The sequence below is a fragment of the Aricia agestis genome, chromosome 13 (genome assembly GCF_905147365.1).
Source record: "Aricia agestis chromosome 13, ilAriAges1.1, whole genome shotgun sequence".
In the NCBI taxonomy this organism is placed as follows: domain Eukaryota; kingdom Metazoa; phylum Arthropoda; class Insecta; order Lepidoptera; family Lycaenidae; genus Aricia; species Aricia agestis.
The window spans coordinates 12,612,500-12,637,705 of record NC_056418.1 but is presented as its reverse complement, the minus strand read 5'-3'; the positions used below and the strand labels follow the sequence as shown (position 1 = coordinate 12,637,705).

Sequence of the window (25,206 nt, the reverse complement as noted above, 5' to 3'; positions counted from 1 at the left end):
AAAATGAAATAACAATATAGAATTGAGATTATAATAGTAACAATTAAACAAAGGATTAAAGAAATTACAATAATTTTGAAAAGTAAGGTTATCAAAAATGTGGCAAATAACTAGGTTATTTAGCTGTACCTCGAAGAAGATGAAAGTATTTGTTATCTGTGAAATATGCACCTCCAAGTAGATAAAAATGATTATTATCTGTGAAACATGATAAGGAAGTTTTGGTTCATTTAGATACTTATTTATCTAATTATCGACACTTAATGTTTATTTCAGTTAGAAGTTGTTATTTATAATATTGTTTCAATTAAAGATATGTTATAAATGTATTGTTCGAAATATCTAGGATATTTCGAACATAAATACTTAAATGAGAAATAAAACGTTTTGAGGGCTCAGACATTGTATTATCCAATAGAAATGTTATGGTTGGCTGATTGGATAAAGGGAATATTTCCGGTCAAATTCAAATAATATTTAATAATTAAAATATCATACAAGACATAATATTGACTTGTTTTGATTGGTCAATGGGTTTAGCCAATAGATGGAAATATCCCCTGGTCAAAGCCAAACCCGGGATATATAAGCCATAGAAAGTCGTAATTAGGTCACTTTTCCCTGGTGACCTGGAGACGACTGAACAGTGAGTTAAGTACTTTTCTATTGTAATTATTATCCGCCATATTTTATTGTATTTGTGTTGCTTTGTGATTATTAGGTGGATAATATTACTTAAATGTTATTTGATTATTGGTTATGCCTTTGCTATTATTGTTAGTGACTTGATTGTTGTGTGTACTGTGTTTTGTATTGTAATTTATACTGTTGAAAAGAATATTTAGACCCACCGAGTTTCTTGCTGGTTCTTCTCGGTGGGAAGGTCACTGAACCAGTGGTAGGGCCTTGGACCGACAATAAACATATTCTATCGTCTATATATTTTTTATTTAACTACCCTCACTTCTGATGACCATAATCTTTAATGTTAATTATCAGTTAATTTTGATATTTCTAACCTTTGAGTAAGTCATTATTACATAGAGTCGTCCTATTTCTGTCACACTCGATTGGGTTTCCGAGTTCTTTCAGATGGTTAAAGGTTAAACCGACTAGGTGGTACATTTTATAGACTGGCCGATGAATTGAGTTTTTTTCTTTTTAAAACTCTCTTTTTTTAAATGATTTGTGACTATGTAACTTTTAAAAATAGAGAACAAAATAAAAAGCGGCTGCATATTAAAAAAATACAAAATGTTTAACTTTTAGCTCTCTTTATACTTCAAAGTTACCGAGAAAAAAATTTGTGCTATTAAATATTTGAGAAATCATCTACAAAACACGGTTAAATTATAGTTCAGTACCAAATAACTAATTAACAATAATAGATACAATATTCCCAAGATAAAAATATCCGAATTAGACATGGCAACAATTGAGCTTTCTTCTCGTGATTATAAACATTTATAAATTACGTCTAAACGAGATTTCGACGCAGACCAAGACAAATTCACAAACAAAATACCGTTGAACGCCAAAACTTCAAACGCGCCGCCCGCTATCAATGTATTTGATATGCACGTGTTCACAAATTTTTACTCTATACCCAGTTAATACGACTCAATTTCCTTTAACACCTCACCCGCAGAAACGTGTAATCGCCCCTTAATTCACCAAAAAAATTAAACACAAGCCCATTACAGTCCGCATTAGCATACCCATTTATACCATGACATTTCAGATTTTGAAACAAATGTTCTTGCATTAATTCCCAACAAAAATGTATAATTAGTACCAGACAATAAAAGTATAATGATACTTTCGTGGTATAATTATTATCATAATAGGGTTTTTTTAATGGGCGGGCATAATCTTGGTTTCTTTAATCGATTGGTTTCGGTAATCACCTAATTATGGTTTGGGTTAAATCCCGGTTAAATGCACGATCCGTGTTACCTAGATAATTAGACGGCTAAAGGTTTTGATTAAAACGATTAACGTTTGAAATTAAGTTGTGAGAATCGGAAAGTCTGAACCTTCGCTCTGATAAACAGTACTTTTTTGATTAAGGAATGCCAGAAAACGTTTATTCTTTAAGGAGCTCCTAAAGTGGGGATCTTTGGATATAAAAATGAACAGTGCTACCTAAAAAGCACGTAACATAATGTGCGATTAGAAAACTTAACAAATATAAATGTATAAGTACTAAAATATTAGATTATAGAAATACGGTTTGAAGTTTATTATATAATTTAGTTTTAGTGATATAGATTAGTATTGATAAATTAACAAAATGTTAAGAGCGCGTACCTGCCAATAAACTTTTTAGTTTGGCGGGAAACTATTTTAAGCCACTTTTGTATTTTGGGTTTGGAATAAACGTTTAAAAAAATATATATATTATGACGAACACGCCACATTTTAGCCTAAACTGACTTTGAAATTAGGACACTTTTGCTCAAGATTATATTCCGATTTCTACTAAATGACGCCCGTAACTTCAATTCGCTTCAAAATTCGTTTATTAAAGTTTATTAACATTTTTTTTAATGAAATAAGGGGGCAAACGAGCAAACGTTTCACCTGATGGAAAGCAACTTCCGTCGCATCATAAGAGCTGCAGGTGCGTTGCCGGCCTTTTGAGAGGGAATAGGGTAATAGGGGAGGGTAGGGATGGGAAGGGAGGGTAGGGAAGGGATTAGGGTAGGGGATTGGGCCTCCGGTAAACTCACTCACTCGGCGAAACACAGCGCAAGCACTGTTTCACGCCGGTTTTCTGTGAGAACGTGGTATTTCTCCGGTCGAGCCGGCCCATTCGTGCTGAAGCATGGCTCTCCCACGTATAGAATTAAATTAAAAAATATCCTATGTCCTTTCACGGGACTCGAAGTATACCAAATTTCAGCAAAATCGGTTCAGCGGTTTGGGCGTGAAGAGGTGACAGATATACACACAGTTGCATTTATAATATTAGTATATTAGCCTGGATACCTATTTAGTACTTAGTAGTCGCAAGCTATCATTAAATTATAATCAATTTAGCAGCTAATCATGCTTGCGGCTAATACACTCCGGCTAATAAGGTGTTAGCTCATTTGACAGGAATTTCCTCAGAGCTGATCAGGTGGCAGGTCGGAAGATTATTTTAGCTTCTATGTAAGTAATTTCAATATTATAACATAATCTAAAGATAATCACAAATATAGGAAAAAACTACAATCTTTCATATTGCAACTTACCTCTAGTATGCAACAAAAAATTTTAGATCCAAAATTTATACCAATAAATTTTTATTTCAACAAAACAGTAAAGGTTCAATATTATATTTAATATATAGGAGGAATATTTTATCTGGTTTCACCTGGTAAGCGTTCATTTAATTGTCATTTGCGCTTATTAAATAAGAAGGCGATAAATATGCATCGTTGTTGGGCAGTCCGGCACTGCCAGTGCTCTAGCTACCTAAATAAGTCCCAATCTGGCCCGCTTATTTGGTTTAGACAGGCCATAGACTATAGAGCTTGTAAGCCAGCTGTAACATCTAATATTAGGTTTGTTCAGTTTAATCCAGAACGATTATAATCTGAAGCACTCACGCATATGACCGAGAACTTTACGCCAGGTGGCAAAAAGTCATAACTTTACTTTTTGGCTTGTTGTTGGTCGAGCTTTGAAGGCTGTTGCCTTATTCAATCAAATCATAATCTAGAATCTAGACTAGCGTCAAGTCTTTACCTGGTGCGCTGACACTCAGATTGAGCGGGGAGTTGATGACCGGGTTGTTCGGCATAGACGTCAGGCCCTGGAGGTTGGCAGCCAGTTGGGACATCTGCTGTGACATTTGCTGCTGGGACATCGGCATGTTCTGCATGTTAGCCAGGTTCTGCAGGTTTTGGAACATCGACGCCACTGGAACAGAGGAGATAGTTGAGGTTTTGTGTTTATGGTAGAGAAAGATGCTGCCTTGGTGCATAGGTGCTTGCCATTTGCCATTTTATTTTGGTCAAAGGAGATTTTGAATACTGAACCTTTATGTCCAAAATAGGAATGACCAACAAAAGTCTTTTTGATCTTGGGTGGACGTCACCAGAAAATAACGCCTGGAAAATTTATTGTGTCTGTTGCAGGTATATGGTTGTTATGGCAGGTCGGTATCTTATCTCATCTTTAGACGACGGTGATTATCTTTTATGAAGTGATTCCTTACAGTTCTAGCCTTTTCTAATTCTAGACAAAAAAGACCAGCAAGAGTAAAGCCTGGTAAAATACTCTTCTTCGAGTGACGGTAATCGTCTCTCTGCATCTTATGCCTTGATCAGTGGCTAGAGGGTGCTCAGCCGAGGGCACTCTCTCGCCACTCGTTAGGTGTGATCATGGCATTAGGGTTTTACTCTTCTAATCTGCTACTAAAGAGGTAATAAGGGTTGTACGAACTCACTGGAGCCATTGCCTGTACGGCAAGCAAGTAAAGCTCTTAGTAAGTCACTTCTTTGGGCGACGGTAATCATCGGTAAGAAGGTCATTCTTAGGGATTCTCTCGTAACTTTCCAACAAAGAGTTCTTTAGGCAACGATAATCGTCTCTTACGGCTACTTCTTAGGGTCTAATGTTCTACTAAAGAGGTAATAAGGGTTGTACGAACTCACTGGAGCCATTCACGTGCCTGTGCGGCTCGGGCGAGCGCGGGTGCGGGGTGTGGGGGGTGCGCGGCGCGCGGGGGGTGCGGGGCTCCCGGCCGCCGCCCTCCGGCGAGCTGGCGCCGCTCCGGTCCGACTCCGCCTGCTGACGGACAGACACACTTACTCATTTTGTATGGAAAAACAATTAAAAAAATGTACCACCGAATGAATTGATTCAAATACGGACATACATCATTTGGTCGGTTGTCGATTCAATACTCTGACCTCCATTATACAAGTACGCTGGACTTATGATACCCTTTGAAATGACAGCTATTTTTTGTGCCTATTTGAAGCGGAATCAGCGCCCCCAACGCGGGGGAAGAGAACTAAATCTGGCGTAAAAATGCCGTTTGAAAGTCGCCATATTGGCGCTGATAGCAGTAGTAAGTGTACTAAGAACTAGTGATGCCAACCAATAACGATTAAACGGCCATTTGCAATTTACGTTAGATGTAGTTCTCTTTCCCCGCATTGGGGGCGCTGATTCCGCTTCAAATAGGCACATAAAGCAGGTGAGTATCATAAGTCCAGCGTACTTTAATAATGGAGGTCAGTGATTCAATATTAGTCGCGATCGGTTGGGTTTGACAAAACGCGACCAAACTACGTACGTCCGCCATCTGTCCTGATCCGGACCCGGAACCTGTGCGTCAGCTATCGTATGTTTACTGAGGACAATATTTTTACAGGTTCGGAATGCAACAGTTCGGATCTGACGTAGTGCGAAAGCGCTCATGCTAACTGTCAAACTGTCATTGCTACAACCAGAGCTACAACCACAATAGACATAACGACCAGTAGTTCGACTGCAAAGAGACGGACATGTTTCAATATCTCTCAAATTCGTCGGGTTTCACTAGGATTATGAACGGAATGTGCCTCGCGCTGGCTGATTTAATTTATTTTTAAATATTTAAAATAAAGATTTCAAAATTGGATTCTGACAATTTTAATCTCATGTGCCAAAACACTAACAACAATACGACCAAAGAGGAACACGTCCAGCGAATATGTCATAGTTTTAAATTCGTAGGTAACAGGTTAACAACCCTAGCGACGATTTTCGTCATAATACGTCAAATTTAAAAATTTCAACATCAGTTCTAAGTCGGCATACTCCCCGCGTTCCATTTGATGTTCAAAACGATCAAAACGCTCAAAATAGGAGGCATTTTGAGCGTTTTGATCGTTTTTAACATCAAATGGAACGCGGGGACTGTATCATTCTGTCTACTCTGCTACAACCGTCAGACAGATGTAGCAGTGACAATAATAATTTTATTGAAGTGAAAGTAACCTAATTTTAAAAACTTTACCGTAGACTTAACTTTAGTAGGTAGTCAAACTAAAAGCAAATATCTCTACTGCTTCTTAAGTCATTGACTAAAAGTAATCTAATATATATAAAAATATCGGGTCGGTCGGGTTTTCCTTCCTGATGCTATAACTCCAGGACGCACGAACCGATTTCCACGGTTTTACATTCGTAGTAAAGGTCTCGGGCTACGTGAGGTTTATAGAAAATAAAAATAGAAAAAACTTCAAGAGAAAAGCAGGAATACAGGGAAAATCATTTCATGGCAAAACAACGTTTGCCGGGACAGCTAGTCTCTTATAGCGGAAAAGAAGCTGCTACGGCGTAGCTGTTAAAAATAGCAGACTTCTAAAATGGGACCACGGTCTGATTTTTCTCTGTTATTTATTTATTTTCGTTTTTTGGGGTCTCCAAACAGTCTTACATAAATAGAAATAAAGTAAAGTATACGTCATAAGAGTAAGTTAAGATATATGTTTTCAATTTTCATGTATGTTTTTATGAATTTAAATCCTAACTAAAACATGAAACACAACTCATTCAAGAAAGACATAATTTGATTAAAGGAAAACTTTCGGACTCTACATAAGAAACAATAATGAACCATATAATATTATCTTCTGTGGTGGTGGTGTGTGTATTGTTGTCTTATATATAGTACTACAGTTTTGAGCGTTATTGAAATTCAGTGCCAGAATATAATTTGAAAGTGGCCTGGTTAAACTTTTTATTACATTTCTAATTTTCATATTACTTACATACTTATCTTTTATCTCTTTTTTTAGTCTAAAATATGTTACAGCAACGTTTGCATTAATTGTAAATGCTATTTTCAACTTGAAATAGATCGCTATCAATAATAAAAGAAACAAATGCTCGAATAAGTCAATAGTCCGACCACTTTTGAATGGAAAAAAGAAAAAAACAATCATAGATAAACACTTTTTCTTGTTGTAATTAATGTGGTTCTTAAATTCAATATTAAGTGAGCTGCGTAATTAGAATGTTTATCGGCCTTTTTAATTGGCAAAAGTATTAACGAAATACTCGTTATATTAACAAGTTATTACCTGCGACTTGGCTTGTTAATTTAATAAATATTGTAATAGATGTTGCTCGAAAATCTATCTATAGGCTGAAATTTTGCATGCAGGTAGATGTTATGACGAAGGCATCCGCTAAGAAAGGATTTTGATAAATTCCAACCCCAAGGGGTTAAAATAGGGGATGAAAGTTTGTATATAATAATACTTCTTAACGCGAGCGAAGCCGCGGGAAAAAGATCGTAAAATATAAAACGCCAAAAATATGGTTTATCCCAAGACAAAAAATCCATACTATACTATACTTACTAATATTATACCTAAATGCGAAAGTGTGTCCGTCTGTCTGTTACCTCTTCCCGCCCCAACCGCTGAACCGATTTGGCTGAAATTTGCTATGGATATACTTTGAGTTTCAGGAAAGGACACTTTTTATCCCGGGAAAATGTACGGTTCCTGCGCGATAAATTAATTTTGGTGCAACGGAGTTGCAGGCGTCATCTTTTTTTTTTAATGACATAAGGGGGCAAACGAGCAAACGGGTCACCTGATGGAAAGCAACTTCCGTCGCCCATGGACACTCGCAGCATCAGAAGAGCTGCAGGAGCGGCCTTTTAAGAGGGAATAAGGTAGTAGGGGAGGGTAGGGACAGGAAGGGAAGGGAATAGGGTAGGGGATTGGGCCTCCGGTAAACTCACTCACTCGGCGAAACACAGCGCAAGCGCTGTTTCACGCCGGTTTTCTGTGAGAACGTGGTATTTCTCCGGTCGAGCCGGCCCATTCGTGCCGAAGCATGGCTCTCCCACGTAGATCTGGTAAAAATATATATCTTCAGTCCCTTTCCCAACAACAAAGAATCTACCATATCACAATTTCATTAAAATCGGTGCAGCAAGCAGATTTAGCGTGACGAGGTAACGCTCGATGACAGACATACATTTTCGTATTTATAGTTTTTTTTTAATTGTAGAATTATAATTTATAAAAGACATACTTTCGCATTTATAGTATTTTGATTAGAGATTATACTTCTTCTGTCATATTTTATACTAAACAGAATTAGATAAAGTTACAGTTGGTTCTACTTTAATAATAACAAAGCAGTTTGCACAGAAAACAACAGTTAAAAATGTAATTTCATTTTTGTTTGCTTTTAAGTAACTCTGACTAGGTCCTATAGTCCCTAAATTTAGACTTTTAAACTTAATTTAGTCATTGATAGTAAAATAGTGAAAAAAATAATAATTAAAAAGTTGGTACTTAAACTGACGTTACAAACGGACATTTAATTTATTTACTTGTGTATATTAATGAAATGTTTTATCTGTCTCAACAGTATCTTGGTCCGGTCCTCTTATTGCCCACATTTTATCAAATTGAGAAAATAATTAATGTATACTGTAATTGTACTGTATCTGGACATAATATTTTATGTCTAATTTGATATTTAATTTAATGTATTATATTTAAGTTTCAGCACATAAACTTACCTCTGAAGTCTTTTGTTTACTTAATTAAAAAAATATATTTTAAAAATTTTCCAAATTTACGAAAATAAAACACTAAAATTGTCATTGAACCCCGTAAATTACGCATTACAATGATTTTTGTTTGCGTTTAAGTCTTTTGCTTATAAAAGTTTTAACACTTTTTATTGCACTTAAAATTATGCAGAAAACGGTAATATTTTATGCGAATTATTGCTTAATCTTGTTGTAAGAGAGTAGAGACTGATGCTGAATAAAAACTAAATTTTAATTATATCATCGACAAAAAGTTTTGTCAATGATTTCAATTTGGAATTCTGTGAATTTTTAATTTCATTTTGTTAAAAATTTTAAAATTTAGTTTTTAAAATTGTCCAGTTCTAGTAATTTTCTGTATATTTTAAAGGTTATTTAAAGTTAAATTATGAAAATAATATTGTGATTTTAACTAGGTAGTCACTTTTTCAAAAATGTTTTAAAATTTACAGAATAAATAAAACATTTACTAACTATTATTATTATAAGTACCTTCGTACATAATGACTACTTAATATGTAAGTAATTTAAAAGACAGAAAAAATATTTTGTTGAAAGTTTACACTTTGAAAGATATTTCATTTTGCACCTAATTAAAATTAATTAAACTTTAAAGTTACAATTAACACTTCATAAAATTACAACAATTTTAAAAACTTACAAAGGATAATGTCATTCTCTCCTCGCGTTGAATTTTCAGAGTTTCAAATTTGTCACTCCGTCCGTCTGAACATTCCGAAGACAACTTCCGACATCGGGCAAACTTCGGACAAATCTAATACCGAGTCACCGCGAATAATTAGAAATACAAGCACTCGTTATCGACACTACCCGCGTGAAAAAGTTTGAAAAGTTTTCTATCGTAGTTTCGAGCGATACCGGAGGAAACGACTATCGACAAAGCGGGCACATTTTTTTTTATTTATTTATCGACGATCGCTACACATACAGCCGCGCGGCAACTCGCACAGCGCAGAATGAAAGCGCGTCATCAGTTTAAAAAATCAACCCCTTCGGTGGTGGCGGGAAAAAAATGCGGCCCCCCGGGGGTGGGAGCTGCCCCTCCGAAATCCTTGCCAAAGCGATCGCCACGGGCGCCGCTTGTCACTTGTCGAATAAGCATAATAATTAGAGTTTTTGATTAGTATTTTAATTGAGTTTAATTGTTAGCCGGAGAAGTTCGCGCGAAGTTTTTTAAAAACTTTTCTACTTAATCCCGAATCTTATAAACATCAGTTAATTAATTTTTGATCCTTTCGATATTTTAATTTGAGTGTTTTGGCTTGTTTTGGAAAGTTTCTCGAACGGGATTTGGGATTGGGATGAATTTTACTTTCTTATACGAGTAACTTTTTACAGAAAAATTGTATTCTCTAGAATTAAAATTTTTGGCTGTTAATTTAGGATATATGTACGTAGATTTGTCTATCTTTGAATTGGTAATACTTACATGAAAAAAAGTTCTTAATAGTCCAAGAAAGTTATCATAAGTTAGTTAGGACTACATATTAATTTAAATTTATTCATGTATTTGTGGTTCATTTTCAAATAACCTTGGCCGATTTTACTAATTTATACAATACACACATAACAAAAGGCAATAATTTAAAAAATTCGATTCGGCCACTCCCGATGTTACGACATCAGGAGTGGCCAAACTTTTAATCCTAGATGTTATTTATGGAGCGCCAATTTTAATCTGCCATTAGTTGAGTAACGGATTCTTGCGTAATCGTAGTTTTGTTCTCGCAAAAACATATTTTATTGTAATTTAATTACACTGAGGTCAGGACGTCCAAAGCGTCGTTTCCTTCTAAATGTCGAGATGGGTGTGCGTTACGAATTCGCGAGGAATGTGGACTTTGTGAGACTTTAGACGGAAAATATTTAAAATGAAATTCGCTCGGAACGAGCCCGGCTAACCGAAATGGACAAACGGGGCGGCGGAAAAATTATCACCGGCAAATAACATTCGAAATAATCAGCGGTACACGAAAAAATCAGTAATTATTCAGATGAAGTCGGTCGAGAGGGGGCGTGGGGGCAAAGGCCGGCCAAAATAAAAACGCCGTTGCGTAGGGGCGACCCCCCCGCCGCCCGCGCCTCTACAAATGTTATCTAACTGCTTTCGCTTCGCGGCGCGCCGTTTCGCCGGAATTAGCGCCGGGACGGACGAATTTTCAATTTGTCCCCCATTTTTTCTCGGCCGGTCCGTCCTAATGGACCGGCGATCGGTCCGGCGCCGGACGGTCGGCACACACGCACGCGCGCGTATGTGTAGATTTTTACTCATTAATTTTAAAACGCTCCGGATTTTTTTCAGGGCGGGTGCTAGGGGGCGAGGGGGTTAAAATTGGCGATGGCCGCCGGGCGGGGTGTCACCGGCGGGGGTTATTAAATAGATTGGTCCGCGGCCGAACGGAGCCGCCGATCTGCACTTGTACTCGCGTCATTAACGGGTCGAGAACCGATTTTAAATCGTGAAATAACAGCCCGTTACAGGGAAAGTCGAGTTCGTCCGCCCGCTCGCGGACGACTTTAATTGCTTCGTCTAAGCGTCGGACGAGACGGCCGGACACAGAAATAAAGTGCGGCCGGGCGAGCTGGACTCGTCGGGCCCAAGACGCGCGTCGGGGCGCGGACTGTGCACACACACGCACGAATAATTTTTTTCTGCGGCCGCTGGGGTGGCACGGGGTGGCGGGGGGTGAATCGTGAAAAATACACGAAAAAAAGGCGAAATTGTAGCAGATATATAATTAAAGTCCGACGTACAGTGCTGCGCGGATGTATTATGCAGGGCGCGCTTGTGTAACCGCGCTCGTACTGACACTTTCGTTTGTTCTATCGTGTTGTGCTAATGCATGGATCCAGTGTCAAAGCTCTAACTTAAAACTATATTTATTTCCTACTTCTGATTAAATATAGTTAATTTAAACTTGAACTTTTATTTAAAGTTTCATCCGAACGGGCCGTAAACAAGGAAATTACTAGAGTAAAGAAACATAAGTGTCCTTGTGTATTGCGCACACACTTGAGCACTATAAAAATGACATTCCATGTGATAGCTTGGTCGAATCTTGTATAATTTGGAGCTTAGATATTTTTAAATTTTTTTATAAAGGCGGTTTCACACAACATTTTCCTTCCGCATATGCGCCGCGCCCGCATAAAGCTAAAGTTAATTGAACATACGTGCGCGTTTGATAAGAAGGATTATTTGATTATCGCTTTAATTAAGTGTTTTATTTATTAATTTTTTCACGACATGGCTACTGTCTTGTAATGATTTAATTAAGGTTTTTGTTTTTTTTGTTAGATTATTCAGTATCCTGCAAGAAGCTGATAATATTATATTACTCAAACTTTCGACAAGCTACAATCTTTAAGAAACAAATTGTCTACACTTTCATAAACACTTATTCGTTTTCACTTTGGTATCCTTTTTAATCACTTATACTACTATCTAAAAGCCAAGCTTTGTGAGGGCTCGCGTCGTTTTCTGCGTGGTAATAATCTCTTAGGTAGGTTTATATTTTAAGAGTAACCAAACCTTGACTGACCGATGATAACAAATCTACATGTAAGTAAATAAAAATTAGTATGTTAAAGCACAAGCACAAATCAATAGACGTGATAGTTTTTCTGTAAAGTGTACCACAAAAGTTGCCAGGTTGTGGAATATACTATGATATGAATGATAAATACGAAAGTGTTCTTTATTTTTCTGTCTGTACGTCTGTTACCTCATCTGTCATTACTTAAGCCGCTAAACCAATTTAAATTAAATTTAGTATTGTGATAGGTACTTTATGTGCCGGAATAGTACATAATATTAGTATGGCATAAGGCATTCAAAATCGAATACTATTAATAAAGCTACTTAACAAGTAACATTAAAGTTACGAATAAAATAGTCTAAACTAGCCTTTACATACTGCATATAACTGAATTAAGTTTGGAATTTTGCCGGAAATTCTTGACAAGTTAGCGCTTTACAAGTTAAACGTGTGGACAATATTTGTGGCTTAAGAGGTTTAAATTTTAGTATAATTTATATAATTAAGGCTAATTAAAATTTGGACCATATTAAAATCCATACTAATATTAAGTAAAGTAAAGTCTGTCTGTAAACTCTTTACGCCTAAGCCGCGGAACTGATTTTGATGTATGGTATGGAGATATTTTGAATCAAATAAAAATTCAAATTGTTTTATTTCTGAGTAAATTGAATCAAATCTTTTCGGAAAGTCTACGTGATGACCCACCTCCGGTTCGGGAACTAATGGTAGTTTACTTTTTATCCCTAAAAATGTACGGTTCCTGTGCGATAAACGAATAGGGATGATGACAAGGTCAAAGATTAGCGAATTTTGTTAATAAAATGAAGAAATCACGGTAAAAAATAAGTGTTCCCAAAATTTCAGCTTGATAGCATTTGTATTTTTTTTGTTATGCGCCTTCAAAGTTGGATATTCAAGTCGAATTTCTTTTCAATTAAATTTCTTAATATTTGTATACAATTCGATAACTTATGCAATTAAAAGCAACTTTTGTTATGAAACTACTTTCATAAACGCAATATTTAATATACCTGTCGAACAAAGTTGTCTCCTGATGCGTACAAACTACGAAAGACTGACGTCATACTTTCGTAGCACTTTGTATGGAGCGTTTCTATTTGAATTGTCATATCTTGGTGAATTTTTAAGCTATCAGAGTCATTCTTTCAACGATGTTTCTATTTTTTAAGTGTCTTTCAATTACCGATAAGAAAAAAAAAATAGTCATCATGCCTATTTTGACGCAAGTCGCAACAGAGTTGTGGGCTTAGGGCTAGGCCACAACACTGCGTTCGGAAATTTTCACGATGCGTTCTGCGGCGTCGTAGATTTATACGATGCGACGCCGCAGAACGCATCGTGAAAATTTCCGATAAAAGAGTACTATTGAAATTTTTGCGTTGCGACATTGCATCGCATTTCTGTGCGATGTTGTTTTTTTTATGAAATAAGGGGGCAAACGAGCAGACGGGTCACCTGATGGAATGCAACTTCCGTCGCCCATGGAGACTCGCAGCATCAGAAGAGCTGCAGGTGCGTTGCCGGCCTTTTAAGAAGGAATAGGGTAATAGGGGAGGGTAGGGATGGGAAGGGTAGGGAATAGGGGAGAGTAGGGAAGGGAATAGGGTAGGCGATTGGGCCTCCGGTAAACTCACTCCCTCGGCGAAACAAAGCGCAAGCGCTGTTTCACGCCGGTTTTCTGTGAGAACGTGGTATTTCTACGGTCGACCCGGCCCATTCGTGCCGAAGCATGGCTCTCCCACGTCTAGCCGCTAAATATATAAATATGTTTAGCGGCTTAAGCGTAAAAAGGTCACAGATAAACTTTCTCATTTATACCATTACCTACTTAATTTATAATTAATTTATGATAATATTATGCGTTTTTTCTGCAGTTTTCTTATGAAAAGCCTCGATTAATAATGTTTTAATACAAAGATTTTAAAATAATAGATGTGTCTGATATTAAAGCAATTGTATGAATTCAACGACCTAGGTTTTGTCTGGCGGTATTTAGGTGATGTAGGTCAAACGTTCGATGCCCTAATGCGGAGCGTTGAACGATACAATAGAACGAGTCTCGTAAGAATGAATGAATGAAAAGAATGAAGTGTTCTTGCGGTGTATAAAAGTTTTAAGGAACTGTAGTAGTCATAGTGAGAAAAGATGTTTCTTCTATGATAATATTAAATAACGCTAGGCAGTGAAGAGCTAATCACATCAGAATCTGTTAATATATAAAAATACTTAGTGGTTAATTAATTTATATTCATTATTCTTATACATTCTCAGACAATATTAATTTACTATCAGAGGAGTTGATTCCTAGGCAGATTGAGGACCTAAGTAATTTGGTCGCGTTAAGTAAACTCATCCGACTGATCACAGCTAACATTGAAATGACATAAGCCGACCAAACGACGTAGGTCTGTCAACTGCCTAGAAATCAATTTCATCGGGTATACATTTTATTACTTAAATCCGTGTCTCTCTAGAGCTGTATAATATAGCTGTTTACGGTCCGCTGTGTCGTTGTGTACACCATTTTAAATAATATGTTTCCTCATTCGGGAGTCGGGACTGCGGTGCACGCAGCACAGTGTGTATTCACCTTTACTGTTCCTGTTCCTATCGAATCACTGCCGATGTACCCCGATCAAGACGCGTGTATAGAATTATTCGTAATTATTTGGAAGCACTTCAAACAACATAATAAAATTCATTGTTTCTCGGTCGGGGGCATTCGGGCCCCGACAGATGGCGAGGGGGCCCACTAATTCAACATTAAATTCAATAATAACCATCCATTTATTGCGTAATTTCCTACCAATTACATTTCATTTATCGCCAGTAACGAGGTTAGATGGGAGCGTGAGATGCCTTGTCTATTCTAGCTTTGGAGCGATTTTATATCGATGGCAATTTAACAATTGAGGGCCTAGAATTAAAAATTTTGTGCCGCAAGTTAAGTTGTAGTTAATTCATTAAAAAGACGCAATGGACTTCGTAGTAAAGTTTACGACGCAAGAGTACAGCTTTCAGCGCGCTTAGCATGTAGTCCATTGAAATGTTATTGCATTTATTAGAGTACGCAATTTTATATTTGGAACATGCCACTCTTGTCCCCCGGCCGCCATCTTGGAGAAAGGGATGAAAATACTATTTTCGCTATACCTCGGAAACTATACGAAATCTTATAAATAAATAATCTTATAAATAAAATCTTAAAAAATATATCTTACAAATAAATTGTGAAATCATAATTTGTTGCAAATAATGCCTACAAATATGTTTATATAACTTTTTACCCTAAATTAAAAATTAAAAAAAAAACCCAGTCCCAAAAATAAAAAATCCAAGCTCACATAATCACGTAAAATTTCACTGACTGACTGACTGACTGACTGACTAATGAGTTACCTCAGGTAGTAATACGAAAAAATAGAAATGCTGTCAGATTTAAGGGACAAAATGCTAGATTCCATTTGTCAATAATTGGTCACCTTATTTGTTCTTCCGTTGAAAGAAATATTTCTACAGACGTCAAAGCTTGCTGATTAGAGCTTTTTTGTTTCGAGCCGTTTCTATAAGTATAATCTTTTTAGATAGACCCGACATTCAAGTTAAAATCAAACCATAGCGAAAAGTGGTTAAGACTAGACTAACAGTAATTGTGAGACCAATATTATTATATTGAATATTCATTACCATTATAATAACAACAGACTTTACAAGCTACAGTTGTTCACTTAAGGAAAAAAATCAATTACAATTTTAACCCTATTTGGGCGAAAAATTAAAAACATGTCAAGTGTTAGGGGACATAATAAGTTGCGCGTGCGCCTGTGACGTCACAACCCGGCGAGCGCCGCGCGGGGTACATTAGACTCCCTTGTATTAATATTCAAGTGGTGAATATAATTTTTTTTCACAATGAACACCATAATTCGCTAGGGTCCAGTAATAATTAGAGTGTAGAACAATTATTGGTGATAAAAAGTTTTATTGTAGTGAGGTAATGATGATAATTTTTGAAATCGTAATTATTTCATTAATAGTAAAATTATTCAATCAATATTAATAACTATTTCTACTGATAAAAATACACGCATATTAAAAAAATCTAAATCTATTCATTCCACAGCAAAATCGTATTTTAGTTAGGCTTATCAAAATTCAAAATATACAGTTCGATAAGTAATTATTCCGTTAGCATTAGAAAATTGGTTATGTAATACACACAAACGGCGCTGTTTAAACAACGGATATGAAATTCGCATATTTCAAATGTTTTTCGAACGTATTTATACAAAAGAGTTCCTTAAAAATAAATTCGAACGCTACCGTACCAATCGAGGGAGGCCGGTAGTTTTTCAAATATGCAATTTACTGATTTAAAAAAAGAAAAACGCGTCGGGTCGCTCGGACCATGGCGGATGCCGTAAAAAAGAAAATGCGAAATAATGAAAAAATACTATGGTAGGTAAGTAGCGACGGTCTAATTCAGCGGCTTACGGACGTTTGCATTTTAGGGTTAGAAATAAGAATGTCGTGGTTTAGCATAAGGTCGATAGACTTTTGATTTCCTATTGTTTATACTGATGAGTGAGTGAGAAGTTACTGAGTGAGCAGGACAGAGATTAGGGGAAAATGCGGAAAACTCAATTGATTTATCAAATAACTATATTTTGCCCAAAAGCGGAAATCGTACATTTTTCTGGGATGAAAACTTTGCTTAATCCTTTCCCGGAAATTAAAGTATACACCCTAAATTTCACTATCTTATCAAACCCCAAACGGCAGCCGGCGGCCGCATAACAATTCAAAATATATTGTGTCTGCGATACCCACGATGGAGTGCTACCAGCCATTCAGCAGCAACAGACTTACAGAATTTTGCATTGATAACGATATTTGCAGAAAAATATAGTATTATTATTAATGCTAAACTTATGTAACTGCAAAGTGCATTAAACTCATTAAAAAAATAATCTTTCTAATTCCAACACAACTATCCAAAACATAACGCACAAACTTTGTGATTTCCATTAAAAAATAACTCTGTTTTGCCACATCGAATATTCATTCAAATTAGTGATGGGAAAACAAAAATATCGAATTATCGATACATAATGACAGTATCATTACGGCCGACATAAACACACTCAATTTCTGAACGTTTAAGTATGGCGGCACGAACTTATGCTATTCTTTCCTATACGACATTATGGAAAGCATTTAAAAACTTATGAGTGTACACACAAGGGAAAATCGACTCTACGTCGCGTTGTTATGGTTGAAATTACCGTACGCGTGGAAAGTAGTAATTTGTAATATCGTTAGCTAAGCAAATAAGAACGTAATATATTTTAGGGTATCATTAAAAGCATACAAAGAAATGTAAGGTGCTATTAAAACTATAGTTCGCAATTAAAATAATAGCCGTCACACCTATAGACAATTAGAACTGTTTTGGCCGTTCCTTAATTAGGGCTAATCAAAAAAAAACTTAATGCACCGTAATAGTGGGTAATAATTACGCCAGTTTCAGGTATTAATGAAAATTGCCTTCCCTGACTCATGGGTTTTTCGAATGAGATTGTGTTGTGGCGAAATGTAATATATGCTGCATATTTTATTCTTTGATTTTGAACATATGTATAAGAATTGAGAAAGTTTAATTTAAGATGATGTAAGGCGTGCAAGTCGCCAAAGATCTAGCAGGTCGATTTATTTCCATTAAAATCAATAGAAAATTTAAGATTTTTCACACACGTTTACAATTTCTGCCTATCCCGCGTAGTAACATCGATAACAATGCCAATACTAAATTGATCATACCTAAATCACTCCCACAATTAAAAGAAAAACCCAACATTATGAATCAAAACATCGATAATCCATCACTAAACACGAACTAGTGGTGTGCAATTAGAGTTATCGATAAACGCTAATGCAGTAAACATTCGCTCAGTATTTTAAATCGAAAAGCCGGCGTGCCGTCTATCAGCTAGTTGAAAAGGGAAATCAGTCAATAATGCACTAATTTCCCCTCCCTAATGGCTCAGTCCGGCCCTCTAGACACTATTACGACACTGCAACTTAGTTAATGCAATCACTTATTACTCACCTAATGTTTATATAGTTTGTTGCTTTTAGTTTTAAACTAGTTAATATTTAGAATAATTTAGTTTGGACTATAAGGGCCTGTTTCACCACTTCCTGATAAGGCTATCCACCAACTAACTTGACAGATCAAGTATGGAGAATCTGTCAAAAAAGTTGTGAATAGCCTATTAGGCACTTTATCAGAAAGTGGTGAAACAGGCGCTAAGTGATATAAGGAGTGCCTTCTGAAATATAATCATCTGATTGCATTTCCTTTAAAGCCAAAAATAAATAATTTCTAAATATCGATTTTTAACGCTTCAGTCGTCTATGGGCTTTCCGCCTATATTCTATATTTTAGTCTCTTTGTTTTTTTCAAGAAAATTGATCTAATAAAAAATATCGAATCTTATGACAAAGAAAATAATTATTTACCTCCCGTCAGTCTTGTGCAACCCTCATCAAAAATTTCCTAATTAAAAAATTGTCGTCTTAATAACCCTTCTGAATCAGCACCTAATGAGTAATAGTTTTCGGTACAACAAAAGTCAATCGAAAGCGCGCCCCCCCTACCAATTAGTTTTTACAGCACGGTTCATTAGCAGCCAGTGTTATTGTGACTTCACACTTGTACCTAATTAGAACGCGTTTTTATCGAGCTAAGGACTTTTTAATTATGAACGCGATTTTAAAAAATTCGCACGTTCGAATTACGAATATTGACAGCTGCTAGTGTTGTATCTCTGTTTGATTCGATTATTTGTGTGGTTTTTTTTTTTGTGTGGCCAACAATGATATTCTAATCCATACTATTTTCCGGCTTAAATCTCTTCCGAACAATTTTCAAATTCAAAATTGCAAACATTGACAAATTTGACAGATAAGTGAAACAAAAGATACAAAAAACCATTTACATAGAAGAGACAGTTCTATTTTTAAACGTTGAATCGTATCGCTGTCTCTTTCTTCACCTGAGCTATGACGAAAATTCGATTTTTTCCAGATTATTCGAAAAAATAATTGAAAATGTAAATAATCGAGGTATTTATTGCAATCAAGATATGTGGTAAGAGATTCCATGTGTTTTGTTTACCTTCGAGTCGTAATTGGTACATTTTCGAAACACGCACGACGACAATTTATTTAGGTAAGACAAGACGCGGCACGTTCGTGACTGCGCTGGATGCAGACTAAACAACAGACGGCCCAATTGGGCCGTATTTGAATCTTCACAACGCGCGCGGTAGTAACATATCTGCTTTGAGTTTTTCATCATTGGTGGCCAAAGTTTTGCCTAACAAATACAAATAAATTAAAAATGTATTTAGTGTTACTTTATATTATGCGACATTTCTTCTTATCAACGCGGCAACGGCTGGTTTTTCACCTGGTTTTATTAAAGCATATATACACCACATCATATTTTAACGTTAGATCAAAAGCGCTAGTAATTAAAAACTCCTGTCTACAGAAAGGTTTTTGGTTCATCGTAAACACCTTAAGCTTAATAAGTTTAAAACACTTAATAGCATTCTTCATTTGTAATAAAAGTAGCGATAAGGTAGGCCTTCAACATTCGATTTGTAACAGCTAAAGCACCATCAAATAAGGTATAGTCAAATTAAATCGTGAAGGAGTCCGAAGTACCAAATACAGAATATAATTACCGTGTGGGAAAGAATTTTATAATTTTTGGGAAAATTTCTGATGCGGTGTTAAAGATCTTTGGTAATTTAATTTTTTAACTCTTCGAAGATGAAACCGATCATGTAAAAAATTGCGAAAAAAGACGTCTTAAATAATTGTTATGATTTATATTTTTATTTTCGTAGCAACGGGTTACTTCGCCACATTCAACCTAAATATGTTGCTGTCAACCAAGTTTGGTGCCAAGCGAGATTTGCGGATGCTTGTGGCTTGTGGACGCTTGCCAAGCCTCGGCAAACGTGGAAACGTAGCGTAAGGTTCAATAGCTATGTCCACACTATGCAATTTCATCTTCAATTTTCGTCATCATCTTTTTATTAAACTTTCGTTTGGCATATTCAATAATTGAATACGTCAAAATCCACCCGCGTTGGAAAGAAAAGTGTCATAGCGTCGCGGGCATGCCTCACGTGCGATGTTGACTGCGCTATAACGCATGCCCTTGATAAACAAAAAAAGGCACAGTGTGGACAAAGCTAATCTATATGCGTCCGCGCGAACCAGCGGTTTCGTCGCTAAACTGCTAGATTTTTTTGTTATTATAAAATAAAGGGCCATACGAGCAAACGTGTCACCAGATGGAAAGCAACTGTCGTCGCCCATGGACACTCGCAACATTAGAAGAGCGGTGCTGGCCAAGCGATCGCCTGGACGCATAATATAGAGCCTAAATATTATGTAACTTTTCAAACATTGGTACCAATAACCCGTGGAACTGTGGGTACTAAAATACCCCATTGTTTCTCAGTCGGTTAGCGTTTATTAACCGAAACCATAAATCCACCCACTAATTGGGCCGATTAGAAAATTTTAATCATTTTATAGATTTCTTTTGTAATTTTATCGGGGCCGTAATGGTGTTTCCTATAAAATTTTATTGGCCGTCGTATGATTTCACCAATTACGAATTTCATCGATTATTAAAATAATCAATTATTAATAATTAACCCGTTTGGTTCGGCGTGCTAAAGGTAAAAAAATGTAGAGAACTCAGGAGACTTGAGGAAAAATGACGTGGTATACCTATGCTTTAGCATTAGATCTATAAAATAATTTTGGCTATGTTGACCTTATTTTTCTCTTCTTTTACTAAAGGCAAACCATCGCTTTTTGCAAAATTTTGCTTCTTATGAGTTATATGGGGCTGGATGTTAAAGAATATTTTTCAGAAATTTAATAGGTACTTAGGTCTTTTGTACATACTTTGTACGACGTAATATTAAGTTTTTTTTATAAGTTACTTACAAAAAAACTGGAAAGGGCCAAAATGAACTTACAATAATTATTTTTTATTTTAAATTGTTTAATACATTTTTTTTATGAAATAAGGGGGCAAACGAGCAAACGGGTCACCTGATGGAAAGCAACTTCCGTCGTCCATGGACACTCGCAGCATCAGAAGAGCTGCAAGTGCGTTGCCGCAAATTTTGGTTAAAACTTTAGATTGCTTCCTATAGTATTTGGATAAAAAGATATTGTTTCATAATATTTGTTTGGAAAAACCCTAGGTACATAACAACTTTAATTATTTGCCATATAAATGGCTAATTAGTAATTACTTATATTGACTTTGTTGTATCGGTAAAGTCGTCAGGGGAATAAAAACATATTAAAATATAATTACCATGTTGGGCGATTGTCCTAAGGTCGGCCTAGGGTTAATGTAGAGGTCAATAAACTTATTTGTCCTTTGAATGTACTTAAAACTTAATTGTGTTTTCAGCTTCATTAGTTTGAAAAAACTTAATTGTGTTTTCAGCTTCATTAGTTTGAATTTCAGAGATACTAGAAACGTATTAAATTGCGTTTTATCTATACAGAGCTATGAATAATAAAAGCCAAGGAATCGTAACTCCCATACTATTACCGTTTTAAATTTGGTTCCTTTTGATCTGTCATGTAACGTCAGCCTAGTACCGCTCAAGGCCACCTAAATATTGCAAATGTATTGAAATGTGTACCTAAGGTCCACTTTTTTGACAAGTATTGTGGAGCATGTTTTTTGACGGAGTTACTTTTCCTTAGTTTTTATTATTCGTAGATACAGAGTGAATTTTTTTTGGGTCGAGAATTAGCAGAATATATATTTAACTCTTGAGTAAAAGCAACCTTTTCTATGACAGAAACTTTTCTTCTACGAGTAGTAAATATAACATAGAATCCCCTCCTTTTGTGGGAGTCGCTTAAAAAGGATAAATTTGTATAGTTACTAGACTATTTGTCTATTATTTCCGTCTTCTCCCAATATTAAAAAAAAAAAACGAAACTGTTAAAAATAACTTAAAGAAACTAAAATAAATGCTTTAGTAAAGAAACCAAGTATTGAGTTAGTACTTAATATATCTAAACAAGTACCACACCTAGTTATTACGTATGAGGTTACAAATACATTACAATTAATATGGTATTTATTACAATATTATATTATCGTATACTTAAGCCTCGCTTACATTAGCGAACATGCGAAAAAAATTGTATTCTGTAATTTTTCATCATCTTAGTATTTATTAAACAATAACTAGTGCATTATGACAAAGAACTAAAAAGTTATACCTACTTGACATAGTATTTTTTGTTGTAAATAATTTTATACGCTCTATTATGTTCTTTATTTTGCAGGCTACATTTTTTGCTGTTTGTTTATTTTGGAAGGTGACTTACAAGTTACAAACTTCATATAAAATGCCAAATTTCTATAAAATTCTGTGACTAGTCTCGTTCTTTTAACCAAAGTAGCAAAGCTAATGTAATATTTCTGTGTAGCCACTCTTGTTTTTCTTTTGTTATTCTAATATTAACGCTCTACAGTCTAAGCGCGGCTTTACTCTATTTACCGCCAACTTATTATCAATCATGAATTACATACTGGCATTATAATGATCTTAAAATATTGTAATGACGGAGTTGGCCTTTACTGACCACTGTAACTGGGTCCCGGGGCGTTCTAATATCGACCCTAGCACCTCGTTATAAGAGCTAGTGTCGTGTCACGTTAGATCAGACGCAGCCACATGAGATCATGGTTGCTGATTTATACGTTTTAACCGTCTTGACCTAAATTCGCGTATTGCCTTTAATTGTTAATAAGCATAATTAAAATGCGTGTTAAACACAATCAGATTTATAAACGGCGATGAACTCAGAAAGTCTTGACAACTTACTTGTGGCCCATTTAAGGTACGCGCATGTTGAGATGGAGCGAAGCGGAGCGGACCGCATTTTACATCTTCTGTGACTATGAAAATTTATGTAAATGGGGATATCACAATGTGCCCCTTCCTTCAATGGGCTACACCGTACACGAAATCGCAAGCGATGACTGCGACTCCCATACTTGAAAGGTTGACCAAAATGCGTTACCACCATTAAGCTAATTTTAGCTTCGTGGTTACCTCTTGTCTAAATACGCAAGACGTATCTGTCAATTTTAAGGCATTGTCAACTACGATTTGACCTGATTCCTCTCGCTTGTCAAAATAAGTAAATATCTACATTCTACGGTTTTACCACACTTGAACTGTCGAGTAGTTGTTCTGAGACCATTTTGTACTGATTTTTTCTCTAATCAACTGTTCAACAGGTGTTTAAATCTTAAGGCTTTTTTCCTTGCGGTTACATTTGGTTATTGTTTTGTTTTAATTGCTATTACCATATTTCTATAGTTGATTCTATTCGAATTCTCGATGAGTTCGAATTTTGCCTACATTATACACACGTTTCTAAAATCGATATTAATCTTATCGGTTTAATATTTTCCATCATAAAAAAATAATAATTGAAAACCCAGGTGTATCCGTTTAGATAAATTAAACAATATTATGCTAAAATCTAACAATTCCGTTAGTCAAAAGTTTAACATAATTCCAACGTCAAGGCAAAATTAATAATTAACTTAATAACATAAAACTACAAAGCGATAGGGAAAAACATATAGAATGAATAAAAATATAATGGGGCGATAAATTAGAAATCAATATATAATTTATATGCGACCTTCCGAGCTATTTAATTATTGACAATCGACCATTATGCCGCTCAAATCGCAACACATATTAAGCTTCTTACACACGTTTTATACGTCATTTTCGCCGCCATCTTGGAGTCATTTTGACATTTAATAAAACTACACTCTAATCAAAATAATGAAACACAGAATATCATACAAAGACATTTTATACGAAGGCCTGGATTTGAGAAATGGAATTTACTAGTTCATTTAATATTTTTGATGATAAATTTATTAAATGATAAATCAATGTTAAATTGTGTCATAATGACTTCTGCTTTTATTAATTTAGACGTTATCAAAAGTTTAAAAATATTTATATATTAATGGACACCCTATTTATGTATCAACTCTGAGACAATAACTCTTAAAACTATTTTAATTAAGATATATTAAATCCAACCATGAAAGTGACTAAATACATTCTATATCTTATTAAACAAAATTAATATGCTAGATGACACATACTTATCTTACAAATTACTTTTATAATTAACCAATTTTTAATGACACCACAAAAATGTGATTTATATATTTTATAATGAATTATAATATATTGTTGATTTGTATTTACATAACGATTAATTTGCTTCATTATTAAAAACATATGCTATAGTAATTACTATGTTAATATTTTAGGTGGATGTGTTGATTAATTTTTTTATATTATAATTTGAACAAAACGTTGTCATATTCGTATAATCAACATGTAAAATCGGCTTAATAAATTGTTTTATTTATCGCTAGGGGCTCACTTCAAAAATGTAATCAAAGACTTTTAATCAATTTTTGTAAAAAGTCTTAATCAGCCTATCGAAAAATTAATTGACGTTATTTTTCTTTGTCTTTCTTGTAGAAGATATGTATTCAATAAAGCGGTAGTTCCAATATATTCCCCCGTTGCATTAGGGTTGTGAGTTTTAATAAATATCTGAACTTAGATTTTTTGTGCGCCTTTTGATTAAGTAACTAGTAACTACATAGTTCCTATATCAGTTTCAAAGTTTTTCATTTCGCATTATCGTAATATTTATTATTTTGTAGTTTATTAAACGGTAGAGTTAGTTTTTGCCCCAAGATTTCGGGTTTTTTCAAGCTTTAACTTTTATGTGGCAACCCTACGTTAGTGTTGGCTATACTATATTCTATGGCCTATGCTATAGTCTGGTGGAAGCTTTACGTGATGATAATCTGCCGCTAATTATACAATGTATTATGTGGGAAGTCGTCGATTATGTTTTATAATTATATCTTTGTAA

The 25,206-nt window shown here is 35.3% G+C and overlaps 1 protein-coding gene across 6 annotated transcripts in view; it reads right to left on the bottom strand.

The window, feature by feature from the left end:
• The window catches only part of LOC121732969 (POU domain, class 6, transcription factor 2), a 163,098-nt gene that overhangs the window by 39,831 nt on the left and 98,061 nt on the right, over positions 1-25,206 (bottom strand). For 5 of the 6 annotated variants that reach the window (XM_042123012.1, XM_042123017.1, XM_042123015.1 and 2 more), the window contains 2 exons: positions 4,647-4,782; positions 3,736-3,909 (listed from right to left, as the gene is read on the bottom strand). In XM_042123012.1, coding sequence (XP_041978946.1) covers positions 3,736-3,909; positions 4,647-4,782 — 310 coding nt within the window. The remainder of the gene's footprint in view (positions 1-3,735; positions 3,910-4,646; positions 4,783-25,206) is intronic. The other variant, XM_042123014.1, reaches the window with a different exon arrangement.